Source organism: Gymnoscopelus braueri, assembly GCF_963280865.1.
Source record: "Gymnoscopelus braueri genome assembly, chromosome: 8".
Taxonomy (NCBI): domain Eukaryota; kingdom Metazoa; phylum Chordata; class Actinopteri; order Myctophiformes; family Myctophidae; genus Gymnoscopelus; species Gymnoscopelus braueri.
The window spans coordinates 43042360-43059029 of NC_137609.1; the positions used below are offsets into that span (position 1 = coordinate 43042360).

General features: G+C 40.7%; 1 protein-coding gene across 6 annotated transcripts in view; it reads left to right on the forward strand.

Annotated features, from left to right (window-relative positions):
* Nucleotides 1–15745, forward strand: part of aff4 (AF4/FMR2 family, member 4) — a 51577-nt gene extending 35832 nt beyond the window's left edge. For 5 of the 6 annotated variants that reach the window (XM_080436417.1, XM_080436419.1, XM_080436415.1 and 2 more), the window contains 8 exons: nucleotides 3960–4057; nucleotides 4424–4496; nucleotides 5950–6086; nucleotides 6858–6929; nucleotides 7325–7418; nucleotides 7566–7609; nucleotides 9179–9396; nucleotides 10832–15745. In XM_080436417.1, the coding sequence (XP_080292543.1) occupies nucleotides 3960–4057; nucleotides 4424–4496; nucleotides 5950–6086; nucleotides 6858–6929; nucleotides 7325–7418; nucleotides 7566–7609; nucleotides 9179–9396; nucleotides 10832–10959 (864 nt within the window). In that variant the 3' untranslated portion in view covers nucleotides 10960–15745. The remainder of the gene's footprint in view (nucleotides 1–3959; nucleotides 4058–4423; nucleotides 4497–5949; nucleotides 6087–6857; nucleotides 6930–7324; nucleotides 7419–7565; nucleotides 7610–9178; nucleotides 9397–10831) is intronic. The other variant, XM_080436416.1, reaches the window with a different exon arrangement.
* Nucleotides 15746–16670: the final 925 nt, after the last annotated feature.

The following is a 16670-nucleotide window of genomic DNA, read 5'->3' on the forward strand; positions in this document are numbered from 1 at the left end:
AAAAAGCGTTGCAGCCTCTGTGTACTTTGTTGCACAGCACCGGCACACAACTCGTATAAATCAGGCTTCACGGCTCACCCCCCTGGCTAACCCATGCTTCCCAATATGACACAGCAAGATGACCAGTAATAGCTACATTTGTTCGCTTTGGCCCTGTCCACATGTCTTTCTAATCAGATATGTTCCCCTCCCGTTTTAACCACATAAACCCTTCATACTTCATTGATCAGGGTCCCCCAGGGCAGTGGCGTAGCCAGAACGCTATCGTAGGCTGGGCCTAGGCAGGAGTGGGTGGGCACGTTTTTTTTTTTGGGTACTTTTTTTGCGGGTTTGACGGATTTATCAAAATGGCTGAATATGATATATATATATATATATATTATTTTTTTTTGGGTGTGTAGAAAAACCAAATGGGTGGGCCCAGGCCTACCTATGCCCACCCGTGGCTACGCCCCTGCCCCAGGGGTCTATACTTCTTTACGTCCCCTCCTTCTTTCCCTATAAACCAAATGCCTTCGCCGAAAATAGCCAATCTACAACCTCACAAAAGGAAAATCTGTCCATATGACCTTTTGTTTGACAAAATAATCTCTGTGCATATTAAAAGCATGCCAGGGCAGAGAACATTCAGCCTGTGTTGTGACTCATTCCTAATCAATATTATTATTCCTTCCTACAAAAGACGAATCACAGAAAAACAAAGCTATGGCAAGCCAGAAAGCCAAATGTGATTGTGTGTGTGTGTGTACAGTCGAGTTAAATGTATGAAACCGCAAGCCACACACGTTGGACTTCCTACACGTGTGAATAGACCTAGCAGTGCTAACCCAATGTAAACAAAACAGCATCTATCCGCCATTGTTGTTGTTTCAGGTGCATGCTCATCATTGCTGGCTTAATGCAAGGACATTAAGTGCTGCAGCACAGGGCACCAACCTTGGGGGGGGGGGGCACCAAACGGCAGGGCAAAAGTGGAAGAAGACTCTACTATCGTGGAAAGACCCATTTTCTGCTGCACCACGACCCCCCCCCCCCCCCCACCCACAAAACGGGTTGTAGCACTGGGCACCACGAAGGGTTAATCCGCCCCTGCTGCTCATTACACAAAGTAACAATGAGCAATCTTCACTTGTGTTTTTCTCTCTCTTTTTTTTTATCTCAGTCTTAGTCATTTGTTAGTAACGGCATTTGCGTGTTGATGAGAGTGGCAAACGTAAAGGAAAATGTTTTTTTTAGCTAAATGACTGTAGACCGTACAGTCTGTTTAACCCATTGAGACCTGAAGCCGATTCTACATGTCTCCTAAATCTCAACAGTTTTCTGAAAAACGTATGTTTCTATATCAGTGGTGCTCAATCTTTTTCATGTCCAGGACCCCCAAAATTATATGCATTTGGCCGCGGACCCCCATCAAAATATTTTGTTCCAGGGACCCCCAGAAGCAAAGATTTGAGTTAAAAATGTTCGCTTTAAAAATATATTATGTTCAAAGATTTACACACATTTTCAGGATTTTTCAAAAATAGCAGATATACAAGCTCGTAGCGTGGCACTCGGTGCCGCGCTATGAGCTTGTATATCTGCTATTTTTGAATAGCCTAAAGTGTAAAATAATGCTTTTTAGCTCAAATAAAAAAATGACACAGTTCCAGGTATTAATGGGTTAAGGTGTGGACAGAGCCATGGTCTGTGGAGCACGTATGAAGGGGAGATGGAGAGCTTGTGTTGACACACAACAGCATCTTGTTGTTCACCTCGTTTATCGGTAGTGGGACAGCTGGACGCTTTTTGCACAATGGGTCTTTAGATGCTATGTGACTATGATGGGACGGGAAACGTCTGTTGGGAACTGAGCATGATTGCCCAGCTCAATTTTTTCATGGCTGCTAGTCTATGCACTGTGTGTTCACGAGGGACCTTTAAAAAATACCATCAAATAGAATGGATGGGAGGGGCCATGGCATTTTCAGCTAACACCTCAGCCTCCTAGGGTTTCAGTCTGTTGAGAAGCCAAAGAAAAGGCCGGTGTTGACACATTTAATAATTATAATAATGTTTATTGTCCCCAAGGGGAAAATTGTCTTCACAAGGTATGTTCGTTAATAACAACAAAAACAACATAACATCAAAAACAACATATCACAAAAACATGAGGTCCCCACTGTACACAGAAAACCCTCCTATGGACGGGGCAGTTGGTTTAATGCCGCGATGGCTGAGGGGACAAAACTCCTGCTAAAACGAACCTTTTGCCACTTTAAGGTTCCCTATCTCCGACCAGATGGCATGAGGTCGAAGTAGCGATACAGGGGATGATCAGTGTCATTTGTTATCGAAAGTGCTAAGCGTGTGATGGCCTTATTGTTCATATCAGCAAGTGTGGGTGTGGGAAGTCCGATGATTTTGAAGGCAATACGGGTGATACTGTAAAGTTTGTTTGTTAGGCATGGACAGTATGGTAAAAAAAACATGCGGAACAATACAACAAAACGGGTTGATTTAGTCCCGGGTGGATTTAGTCCCATACAGAAGTTGACCAGTAGAGAAGATTGGATGTTTGGAGTTTTGTGTACACGCGTATACACTCACTAGTTGCACATTTATACAGAGAGTGGTTTGTTAGGACTAGAGATGCACGATATAATCGGTAACCTATCGGTATCGGCCGATATTGGCCCATATCGGCCATATCTGTACCGAACCGATGTCAAAATAAACCCGATTAAATTCACCGATATTGTATAATAAAATGACCGAGAGGCGAGAGCAGTCTGTCTGCCTGTCTCTGTCTCTTTAAGAGAGCCAGCTGTAGCTCCGCCTCCTCCCCCCTCCACACGCTCTACATGCAATGTCTCTCACTACGCAGCGGAGCAGACTAGGCTGCACAAGTGACAAGTGGAACTAACAGCAAACTAACAGCAAACAAACTCTTCACGTCCATAGTTCATACCCAGAACAGTCAGAGGGTTTCTTGTACATCTTAAATTAGATTAGAGTAGGGATACTGCGGAGGATATATTTTCAACACGAATGTGTACATTGCCTCGTTATTTAACATCGACGTAACAAACACTCGTTACTCGACTGCAACCAGCGGCTGCTTTTGAACAAGCAAGCTGCTTGTTTATTTAACCACAGAGAATGAGCACAAATTAACTCTCAGCTGGTAATGTTTCTGTCTTTGACATCCTGTTGTCCTACAATCTGTAGTGTAGTGTACGAAGCAAGCTGTCCCTGTCCTAAACTCACTCTCTTTCTCTCTCTCACACACACACACACACACACACACACACACACACACACACACACACACACACAGACAATATGAATAACACTAATAACAAACTAGATTCAATGATCTTAGTTCCATAGGCCACATAACATATGGTTTTGTGTTATACAAAGATTCAAATAATTCTGTGATGGCTTATAGCATACAAAAATGATGTCATAGTTAAGTTTGTTACTTAGAAGAATATATATAATTATAATGTATTTATTCCATAAATATTTTTCACCACAGTAGGGTTAGTGGAGAGGGGGGTTTACCATCAACTTTCACCAGTAAAACAAATTAAAATACAAAAATTCAGCAATGAGCTCAATATAAATATGATATATAATATATCGGTATCGGATCGGTATCGGCAGATATGACCCAGCAAATAATCGGTATCGGTATCCAAAAAACAATATCGTGCATCTCTAGTTAGGACAATGTAGGCAACATGTTTGTTTCAGGCAGAGGTTGACTAATCCCTCTGTAGGTCTGCCCTTTTTCTGTCCAACCTGCCCCCACAGCCACTAGACATAGACACATAGCAAACCTGACATGTCTCTCTCTCTGGTCTCCTTCACTCTCACCTTCCTCGCTGGTCTCCCCATCTCCATTTCAGCCCATCGCCTCAAACACACTGGGCTCTTTTTCACTGAAACTTTATTCCCTTCCTTCGCTGCAGGAGAAATCCTCAAAGGGCTGTGATAACCAGCTGGCCGTGCCGCCACTCTCCACGGACGGCTCCAAACCTCAGAGATCCAAGCTGCTGTTTGAGGAAAGGTAAGAGAAGCCTGTTCCACTGTGGATAACCCCCCCTCGGCAGGCTAAACGCGGAGAGCTGCCGCCGGGGTTCTAGGGTTGCCTTTGATGCAGTAAAAACTCCAGGAGGGCCTTCGAGGCCAGGCATGGATGCGTCGGAGCAGAGTGCACAGGATGTAAATCTAAACTTTAGTAGGGGAGGGGGAAAAAAACTGTTGGGAAACCATGTCCTCGTCATGCTGTGACAAAGAAACATCCTAGCCTTGCCAGTTATTGCTGTGTTGTCGTATTTAGATTCTTTAAATGAAATTCAGAGGAAGTGAATATAATGGCTGAAGTTTGTAAAATTGAATTTAAACATTGTACAAATTCTGCTTGGTCTTTCAGGGTCCATTCTGCTGATCATTATCTACAGGAGGCCAAGAAACTGAAACACAATGCAGATGCACTGGTAAGAGTGGTAAGCTATTCTCCTGTGAAACCACGAATATTCAAGAAACCAAGAACATGAAGTGACGGCAGGTTGCATGCAAAGCAGTGAGAAAACAGCTCAAATTCTACCTCTAGATAAACAAACAATAATGTGATTTTTTTTGCATGGAGTTCATTGATAGATCTAGGAGACTACTGGCATTACCTAAACGGACATGTCCAAATTGATGCTGTAAATATTTCCTCCCAATTTGTCTCAATTCAATCCCACTTGTCAGGAATGCTGTCCAGTAATGTTGTCCGGTAATGTTGCACAAACATTTCGTGGTCTTATTACCATTTTACTACACATTGCTATTACTTATTATGACACATTCTCATCCCAAGGTGTCACCTTTGACCAAGCCAACCCTCATTAAAAAAAACACATAAAAACATTGAGAACAAGGCAGGCGCACCCTCAGAAGCAGGCATGAGCCCCATAATGCGCACCCAAGAGAGGTTCCGTGCCGAACGGTGCGAAACCTGCTTCTGCGGACTCGCCACCGTTGAAGTTGCACACCAATACGCAGAGAATAGTAAATGACCGCTTCCTCTGCGTCGGCATCGAACTTAACCCATTTAGACCTGGAACGCATCTGTTAAATTTTTTGATTTGAGCTAAAAAGCATTATTTTACCCTTTGGCTATTCAAAAATAGCAGATCTACAAGCTCATAGTGCGGCACCGAGTGCCGCACTATGAGCTTGTAGATCTGCTATTTTTGAAAAATCGTCAAAATGCGTGCAAAACTTTGAATATAGATATTTTTTAAAGTGAACATTTTTAACTCAAATCTTTGCTTCTGGGACCCCCTGGAACAACATATTTTGAGATGGGGGTCCGCGGCTAAATACATATAATTTTGGAGGTCCTTGATATGAAAAGGATTGAGCACCACTGATATAGAAACATACGTTTTTCAGAAAACTGTTGGGATTTAGGAGACATGTAGAATCGGCTTCAGGTCTTAATGGGTTAAAGGTCCCTTGACCAAGCAGCGAAATATGACGCCTTGGGAGTGAGAATGCCGTGTCTATCACTGTCTTAGAAGTGACAGGACAGTCCATGAACTGTGGCCTGAAATGGAAAAAACCCAATGTCATTTGTTACCTGGCCCTCAAGTCCCTGTAAGATAAGCAGGTGGAAGAGCTATAATTGGTACTATAAACTGGTATCAATTTACCCTGGCGATTATCAGATAGCATTTCCTCTTGCCCTCGTGCTTCCACTCCTGTAGGGAGACTTCACAGCGACCAGTTTGTGCCCTTCCCCTTTCTGGAAGAGGCCACTTGACAGGAAAGGGCCTTCCAGTAAAAAGGTCAAATTCACAGTTTTGCAACAGACTGAAATGTTTCATTGAGGCCACATGTCTGTTGATTTAGGCATGAGTCATTAACCAATGAGCTTGTTTTCATATGCCATGTCCCTGCTTGACACAGTTGGACCGGTTTGAGAAGGCAGTTTACTACCTGGACGCTGTGGTGTCATTTATCGAGTGTGGCAACGCCCTGGAAAGAAGCGCCCAGGAGGCCAAATCTCCATTCCCCATGTATGCAGAAACTGTGGAGCTCATCAAGTAAGGATACAAAATGATTACTTTGTATCTGGGCATTTCTCTAGTGCTAAAAAAAATATGAAAACAAAACAATGACACATTCATATTATGAATGCGTCGTTGTATTGTTTTAGTTTTTTTCAAAGACCCCCATATTAATATATTTGGCTGCAGACCCCCATTCGAAAATATGCGGGACCCCCGTAGAAGATTTGTGTGGTTAAACAAGCACAGTGCTCACAACAAGTCGCATCGTGACGCGTTGAGAACTTGTAGATCAGCTCACAACTAGAGTCTAGTGTACTTAACTGCTGTCAACCTGGCGTTCCTATTTTGGGCATGTCGTTGTAGGCAAACATTTTCGATAATAGCATAGAGCTTGTAGTTGTCCTATATACTTCGTTGACCGTCTGGGGTACCCCAGGGGTCTGTACACACCTCCCATTAGCTTGTTATGCGCCGTTAAAAGTAGCATGTTTTGGCAAAAAAACATTATAAAAAAAAAAAAGTACACAGGATTTTTAATTAATAAATTAACCAGGAAGTGAATGGAGCAGTAAATCTTCGGATCGCGTTATCTCTGGTTGTGTGAAAGAAAGAAAAAAAACTCATTTGACGAATTAACTCGTCCATGGCAGGCAATGAGTTAAGACATGCTTAGAAAATGCGTGGTAAAAAACATTTACATGGAACTCGTTATTAAGACAGTCTGATATCAATGTTTGTGTCAGTGTTGTACTGGAGAACAGATTTTTCAGTCAGGTAAACATACCTTTTTGTCTTGACTTTCAGATACACTATGAAATTAAAAAGCTACATGGCCCCGGATGCCACTTCATCAGACAAGAGGCTAGCAGTACTGTGGTAAGCATGCTAATAGCACATGTCCAGCCAGCCTCCATTCCATGGGCTTGTGGTGTCACCCTACCCGTAATCTTCTAAAACTGTGGCTCTCAAACGTTTTAATTTCAAGCCCCGTAACTAGAGTCACAGACCTGAAAGGGTCCATTTAGAACCCCCTCAAGGAACCCTGAGAGTCCCTGGACCCCACTTTGAGAACCTCTGCACTAAAAGTGCACACATATCCCGAAGGCAGGAAAAAACTGCATGTACATGACCATCTGTTTTGTCTTTTTTTCTCTCTCTCTCTCTCTCTCCACACAAAATGAAGGCTAATTCTTGCTTCATTTTTTTTCTCTCTCTCTCTCTCCCTCCCTCTCTTAAAAAATATAATAAAATGAATCATTTCCCTTCTCCAGCCTGCGATGCCAGTCCCTTCTCTATCTACGGTTGTTTAAACTAAGGAAAGAGAGCGCACTGAAATACTCCAAAACACTCACTGAACATTTAAAGGTATGCCAAATTGTTGCTTTGTAGAAATTCTGATCATTGTGTGTGTACACGAATACAGCCAAACACTTGGCTGTATTAAATCTGCTAAACTAGTTTTACATTAATCCATTCTCTGCCTTTTACACACTCTTATTTTCGTTTGTGTAGAATTCTCTGAGTAACACCCAGGCTCCCTCTCCTGGATTGGGAAAGTAAGTCACTTAAATTTAAAGAGTATTTCAAAGGATGTTTGTAGACTATCAGTGTGGTGTGGTGTTGTAGTGTATTATTTTAGCATATTATATTATGCAACTACCTATATGCAACTCTCTCTGAACATTAAAGGGGAATTAAACCCTAGACTGATTTTGTAGTTTCTAGAAGGTAAAAACACAGCCTTAGTACATTGTACGTTATTAAATGTAGAGTTACTGGTCTCGCCATCTCTTTAATAAACAGAAAATGCATTTTCTGTTTATTCATACAAGTGGGTTGCCAATTTCAGCCAATCAGGAGAGAGTACCCATTTATCACCATACATTGTATAGTGTTCCAGAGCCAATTTTCTTACTTCTTTGTGTCATCACTTCCAATTTCAATTGTTTATCCTGTATGAGCTCTCTCTCCTAATTGGATGCAATTTGTATCCCGACCTGAAAATAATGTTTTTGTTTGCTGGTAGACCACTCTTACTAAGCAAACACTCTATCAGAAGATGGAGCTATTCAACACTTATTTTAACAAAGAAATATAATATAGCAGCACTATGTAACTTTACCCTTCTACCCCGAATTTGAACCCGGTTTCTTGCGCAAGTGCTGACATTTGTACCATTGAGCTAATAGAGCCGGCCTGGATAAATGTAATCTTGACCATCAGGTCAAAATTCGTGTCGGATCCTGTGTCTAGGTGAGACATGACCTTTGACACGATCTAAATGTCTCGATAGAAGAGCAGGGAGACCAAATACAACCACCCCGATTGTATAAGTTGTGTTGTATTAACACATTAACCGCCAAGAACGTAGTCCTACGGTCCGTTAAATCCAACTGTTAAGCGCCGAGACCGTAGCCCTACGGGCTGCGGTCTTTTCGCGAATGCGCGGTCCGGGTGCACTTTCGGAATTTTTTTGATCCACTTCCGTTTCCGGTTTGATGACCGGAAATAGAATTATTTGGGATCCGGTTTTGACGATCACGCCCGCTCCCATTCTACAGACGAAACTGAAACTCAATTCTCTTCCTGTAGTTTTTTCTCCTCGCATTTCACTGTTTAACGTAATCCGCTCTAACTCAAACATGGATGCCCCGTTTGACACGCGATCTTCACTGGGAGATACAGGGAGATCTCGCGGATGTAAACAGACCGTGTAGAGCTCAATCTTAAGGATTTTAACAAGATCTATGGTGACATGAAAAAAACAACAAAAACACCTTGGCACTGGTGAGTACATTATGAGATTAACCTCTGGCGGTCGATGTGTTAACATACTCTACCATACAGATTGGACAAAATGACATTTTATTCATTAAAAAAAAAGCTACATAATGAGGCTTTCAGATAAATCCTATCTATGTTGCTTTGTTGTCTCTAATCAACATGACAATTTACCCTGGTTGTTGACAAAACATTCACAGCATTTTCTCCGACCTCGCACTTTGTATGTCGCTCTTGTAAGACAAAACGTCTAAATTGTAACTGTAACCCTGTCCAGCGGAGCACGTACCCAAACAAACTGTCAACATCATTAACCAATGTCTGTGTCGTTTGTGTGAACGCAGTAAGGCAGCCAGCATGCCTTCCCCGGTGTCCCCCAAGCTGTCACCTGGCACCGCCGGCGGCTACTCATCAGGCAGCAGCAGCAGTAGCAGCAGCTCATTGGTTACCATACCTCAACGCATTCACCAGATGGCCGCCAGCTACGTCCAGGTCACCTCCAACTTCCTGTACGCCACCGAAGTCTGGGACCAGGCCGAACAGCTGGCCAAGGAGCAGAAAGGTGAGCCCAAACAATCCCGTTGGCACCGGCCGCCATCAGTCAGGTCGGGGAGTTTTCACCCATTAAGACCTGGAACTGTGTCATTTTTAGATTTGAGCTAAAAAGCATTATTTTACACTTTGGGCTATTCAAAAATAGCAGATATACAAGCTCATAGCGCGGCACCGAGTGCCGCGCTATGAGCTTGTAGATCTGCTATTTTTTTTAAATCGTGAAAATGGGTGCAAATCTTTGAATATATATATTTTTAAAGCAAACATTTTTAACTCAAATCTTTGCTTCTGGGGGGTCCCTGGAACAACATATTTTGATGGGGGTCCGCGGCCAAATACATATAATTTTGGGGGTCCGTGACATGAAAAAGATTGAGCACCACTGATATAGAAACATAAGTTTTTCAGAAAACTGTTGCGATTTAGGAGACATGTAGAATCGGCTTCAGGTCTCAATGGGTTAATAGCGCAAGATGCCTTCCGGCAGTGCCTGTCGATAGCGTAGTGGAGCTGAGGTTGATTTTTTAGCATTGTTTTCTGCCTTGAGTGTCTGTCCTGTTCTATCGGAGAATCAGCCACCTTTCCCTTTTGTCTTTAATGTATTCAGTTTGGCATTTAATTGTGTGTTTGGCATTGAACATCGGAACATATGAATAAAAAAAATAATCTGTTTTGTCTTTAGGCTTCGTAATCAAAAATCACAGGGCAGATATGATGAATAACTTAAATATACAAAGAAATTATTAACATATTTAATATGTATTTAAATGTTATACATGTAAAAATTGCAGAAATAGATGATCTACAAGCGTGACGCGTTGTAAGCTTGTAGATCTGCTATTTCTGCTTTTTTTTTAATATTTGAAAATGTGTGAACGTTGTTCAACATTGAAACGATTATGACGATTATGCAAAAATAATTGCGACTATCTCAAATAATTGCGAGTAGACGATTATGTAATAATTGTGACAGGCCTAGTTGCTGCACGGGACACCACGGCCTGTATGGCCGTGTGTGGCCAGTATCTTTTAACGTGCAGGGTAAAAAGAATCACCATTACCCCACTGGATGTATGTATGAGTTAGTCTTACGACATTGGAAGCTGAATGACCATATTCTACTATTTCTACTAATGATCTAAAACTTTTACTATTGTATCACCAATGTCTTCCACAGCGGTAAATTTTTCATTTTGTAAAACGTGACGCTCCCACATAAGAACTTTAGGACTTTAGAATTGCTATTTCTGGCTTTACGCTCCACAAGTAATGTGTGTAAGCGTGTAAGACACAAGCAGGCAAGTGGTGGTTTGACCTGTAAGTGATGAATTGCGTTTGCCCCGCCCCCCCCCCCCCCCCCTGCCACATAGTGAACAATGTCTAAATGGATGACCTTTTGACACGTGCGTTTGGCCTTTTTCTCTCCCCCCCCCCCCCCCCAGAGTTCTTTTTGGAGTTGGACAAGATGATGGGTCCTCTGATCTTCAACACCAGCAGCATGACGGAACTGGTGCGATACACACGGCAGGGCCTTCACTGGCTGCGCTTGGACGCAAAGCATATTCCCTAGCGAGGACTCTCTTCATAGAGGCTTGCTTCCGAAACAGTACACATGCATACAAACACACACAAACAGTCATTTGCGTATAACTGCACACGCTCAAACCCATGCTTGTGCGCATAGGCGCATGCATCCTCATGCAGACAATGCACAGACACAAAACCTGTACACACATACATGCAAAATCAACTTCTGGTCCTCCATATACGCTTGTGATGAACCTCTCAGAGCATATCTGCAACACTGTGTCCATTTTCCTACACCAGCTTGCCAAAACACTGAGCAATTTGGAGCATCTACACACCCTTCTGATGACGTCATCACACACAGGGTGAAGCATCTTCACTGTGGCACAGAAACAAAAGAAGCTCATTCCCCATGCTACATGTACCGGCGTCCTGGCGCTTATCTTTGGCTAGAAACTGAAGGCGACGTTTTTTTTCCACCTGGCATTGAAGCTCGCTGCGAGTTATTTATGAAATACACTAAAATGGTTTAAAGGCTACAAGCACATTTTGGCTTAATTTGGCTTTGGGCTTTTTTCTTTTCACTTTTCCACTTTCACTTTTTTTTTCTTTTTTTTTTTACCAAAGTACCTCCCGTAAACACCAAAGGTGCTTTAAAACGAAGGTTTTTCTCTATCTTTTTTGTGCCTTGTATGTGATCTACAGGAAAGAGAATGAGTACCATTACTTTGAAATGCATTTTGCATTTTTCTTTCTTCCTTTTTTTAATGGCTTTTATTACTACAGCATACATTTTGGCATTACAACACTGTTTAGAATAGCTGCGGGAAGCTGGCAATGATTTGTCTTTCTACAAGTCTCTCTGTACATGGTAGCAATCGCTGTACAGGTACAACAAATATGCAGTTTCCTCAGTCTTTGCCTCCACTATGGCAAAGCTGATGGTCACCATCTGGTTCAAAAATGCACATGTTCCCTGTAAACAAGTCTGTTGGAGCCCGAGATTTGTCTTGGAATGGACCTCTGTGGTTTTACTTGTAGAGGAACTTGTACTTGTACAGGGTACCGCCAACCATGAATTTCTAAATGGTGGTTCTGTTCTACGAGTAACGAGTTATTGAATTGATCAAAAAGTTAGCTTTTGAGCAGTGTGGGTTTTGAGTTTGTTTGGACAAAAGCTTCCCCCCCCCCCCCGACACACACACACACACACACATACCACATCTCCCCACCAACGATCTTAATTCCTTATTTATCTGCAGTTGGCAGAATATTTTAGTTTGTACCTAAGAGATGACAGTGTACTTGTAGCTGCATTGTTCGTTGAGAACATGGTGTTATTGTTCCACTGAGCTGTCCTTGTTGTTGTGCATCATAAAGGGTTGTGTAAAGAAGTAGCGGTGGTTTCCAAACGGTGTGCCGAGGCACACTGGTGTGTGCCGTTAGACAAGTCCAGGTTTGCCTTGGAATTGTCTGACAACCACTTATTATTATTATTATTATTGCAATATTACACAAAAGGTTATGAATTCGTTTTCAATTTACTATGTCAGTATTTTATGCACACTTATTTCACAATACGGAGGCAAATTCTATACCCTAAAATATATTTATATATATTTTAATCACTTTCAACCTGGCATCCCTATTTTTGGGCGTGTCAACTCATCTTAGGGAAAACGTTTAGTTTTTCACAAATAAAAATAAATAAATAGAGGTAACGGCAAATCTACAAGCTCACAGCACATTTATTTTAAGCACATTTCTTTTATTTATTTTAATTATTGTATTTATTTTCCCCCCACAAATTGTCAAAAATTGTAGAAATGGCAGATCTACAAGCTTCACAATGTGTCGCACTGCGACGCATTGTGAGCCTTGTAGATTGGCTATTTTTGCAATAAATACAGGTGTGCCTTGAGAATTTTGACTTGCCCATTGGTGTGCCTTGCACACAAACCGTTTGAAAGCCACTGGCGTATAGTGTATTTTTCTATGGAACATCAGGGTGTGTCCAAGTATTGAAAAATTGTATCCATTTATATAAAGCAGTTATTTACAATGCAGTTCTTAACAAACTGGTCCAGTGCAAAATTAGAGCAGGAAAAGAAAAGTTTGGGCCTTTATGAAATCAAATTTAGCATAATGTAAAGATGCAGCTAAACATGTTTTGTAGGGTAGCATCAGTGGCACCAATTAGCAGTATTGCATTTCTAGAACAAAGAATTTAAGATCTATGGTTATATATTCCAGTCATGAAGTAAGATGGCCAATATAGATTTTTATTTATGTATGTACCAGTTTTTTTCTGGAGAAGCAAAGCTATAACTTTTCAAGTGCATAGGCTTAAAGCGGGTTGAACAGGGGTTATGAAATGCAAAGTATTTGTATATGGAATTGTTCTTATTTAAATGTAATTAATTTAGCTATTTGATGCTCTACCTAGTGTGATAGTCTTACTCATTAAATATATATAACACACATGCCACCTAATTGTCTGTATTCATGGTACAGCAGGCAGGTTAAAGACGACTCAGAACAACAGTGCCGGTTGACCTGATGTTGGTTTTAGTTCCAATTGAATTGTTCAGTTTGTCATGAAGGCAACATTCTGCATGGCAATGTGGACGCCAGTGCTTTGGAACCAAGAACTTGACACTGAATGGTTTGGATAAAGTTCAGGCTGATGGCTGTCTTTTTAGTTGTTGTTTTTTTAAGCCCAGTTTCTACAAAGAACACATGCTGGAAACATTAATACCAGACCTGGTCCAAATACCATCCACAGATACTCTATATATCAAGTTTTGTTGGGGCTTCATAAGCATTAGGTGGATGGGATTTCCCTCGGAAGACGATACACTAAAAGTGCTAGTAAGTACAGACAGTCAATGTAAAGTATGGATCATGAATCTATTGTACTTTTCTTTGATTGACAAACTTACCCGATGCTTAACCTGATCCCGTCTCGATGGTATTTATATGGAACTGCTATTTTGACCACGTCTGTTGAGTATATTTTACACATTGGCTGGCTCCCTGGTCTCTCTTTGTAGGGGAGATACTGTTGTTTTCTCTTCTACTTGAAAGAGTGAAAGACAGAAGTGGTATTTAAATCTATGCAGGATTTTTACACACACACACACACACACACACACACACACACACACACGCATACACACACAATCAGGATTGGTTCCTGGAAAAGTCTGTATTTAATTTTTACGCCTGGGATTCTTTTTCTCCCCTGCTGGTTTTTGTCTTTATTTTATTTTTGTAGTAGTCTTCTTTTTTTTCTGTCCCCCAAAAGACACTTGTTTGACTGACTCAAATGTCAAATGCCTTTTAGCTTTTGCAACTTTGTGTACTGGTTTAGTATGTGTGTATATATAGGTTTTTTATAACCAAACAAGGATGGCTTGAGCCATTTTGTACTTAACGCTGGAGGCCACTTTTCTCTTAGGAATTCCTCCTCTTGGGCGTGTAGTTTTCGTCGGCCCACCCACTCAATGTCTTCATACACTGGTACACATTGTAAATACAGGTCCTTACACTAATAGTCAAATGTACAAATTTAGCATTAGCGAAAAATTTTAACACTTCTCACATTTATTTATTTTTTATGCCCCTTTGCTGATTGTCTTTTTTGTTTCACTCCCTCTCTCTTTCTTGATTTTTTAAAAACATTTCTTTTCATTGAATTCATGAAATAAGAAGACGTTGATGTATCGGAAGTTGCTCGCGATGAGATTTCAGTGTAAGAAGTAATTAATATTAATTAAAACTTGGAAGAATCCAGGGTAAAGTTTTTTCTTTTTTTTTTCTTTTGACACTCAGTAGAAAGATGTTAACACTTGCATGTTTCTATTTAAAAGCAAATGTACAAATTGTAAATAGGACATTTCTTTAAGGGTGAATTTCTACAACAGGTTGACATTTTTATTGAAATTTAAAAACATTGTACATATATTTGTGACATTATATGCACATTTTTCTTCCTTTCTCTCTGTGAGCCTTCGTGTTTGCTTCCTCTTCTTCAAAGTTATTAGATACCACCCGAGTCTCATAACGCTGTATATCAAGTTGTTTTATCAATCATTTTGTTAACTGTACTCGATCGTATGCCCCCCCCCCCCTCTTGTCAATATCACAGTCGCCACATAATCAGCTGTGTCTTTAGATCCAAGTGCTAATATTTTCTCTTCTCTGTATTAAATATGGAGAGTTGTAAAGTCATGAAATGTACGTATATTGTGGATCACATTGAATGGGTGGTGCGGACGAACGAACGGATGGATGGATGGGTGGTGTGGATGGATGGGTGTTGCACGGACGGATATACGAGTGGATGGATGCTAAGGCCAAGGCATGTCATTATGTAAAAAAAACAAAATTCTATCTCTTCGTCTGTTCCTCACATCAAAGCCGTACTTTACTACGCTTCCCCTTTTGAACTTTTTGACCTGAGATGTCTTTTTTTGAAAACGGAGGTATTTCCGTACGCGACGAGCAGTTGTAGGACTTTCTACAGTATGTTGTGCTACTTCTTTTTCTAAAAACTTGTCTCAAAAAGCAAGACCCGGGAGCTTACACATAAAGTACAATAGTCTAAATTGGGTTAGTTTTAAGAGAACTGACAATAGAGATGCTATATATTATGGATGCAATATGAATAAGGTACTCATTGAGTTTGGTCTTCAAACTTGGGCTATCATGTAATTAAAAAACAACATTCTTGTGAAGTGAGTATTAATTGTTACTAATGGGAGTCTGTCCTGAATATTCTTTGTATTTTGCCGTATTGAGAATAAAATATATATGGTTATGTTTAATCAAGCTCTGCTGTCTTCATTTTATTTAATGTTCCTGCGTCCTTGTGTGTACAATGTACAAATTTAGCAGTAGGAAACCCTTTAGATTTCACTCAACTTTTACTGTGCATTTCATCTACTTTGCAATTTCAGAGATGAGTAAAAGAGCTTGGAAATAAAAACAGCAAATCACATTGCAAAAAAAACTTTATTAATTATGAAGCAGGTATTTTTGTTCTTTAGATGGGGTGTAACAGCACACAACACATGTCTGTGATCATAGTGGAACTCGAGACATTGCAATGCTAGCTGCCCCTAACATTTGCCGATGTGCTCAAGTAATCAATATTGAAGACTTACTGCTGTAATCTAGTAAGTAATTAGTACTTTCCCTGTGCTTGCCTTATTCTAGGACTGTAACATGCATAACCACAGTATAGGGTGCACAGTATCGCTGTGTAAAATTGCTTCAGTGCAGCAGCTGCATACAACTGCTTCATTTACTGTACTCAATCACTTGATAGAAGAATATATAGAAATGTTTGAGTATCCTCAAAACCAGGTTTGGGCAACTTTGATGGAGAGGGCCACTATATTTCCACACTCACTCCAGAGGGCCACTATATTTCCACACTCACTCCAGAGGGCCACATTGCATATACTGTCGGGCCATTCTATGTCACACAAAAGTAGCAAAAATAGCCAATCTACAAGCTGCGACCTGTTTTGAGCTTGTATATCGGCTTTTTTTTGCTATTTTTGAATTGGAATCCTGAGGTTTTTTTTTGCAATTTTCTTTGGGGGGAATCCTGAAAAGTTAAAAGCAAATGCATTTAGTTATACTTCTGTTAACTGTATGAACTTAAATACAAATACATTGGACATAAAAAATACAATAGAATTTTAATACTAGTCATTAAGCTACTAATATAGACTGAAGTAATTA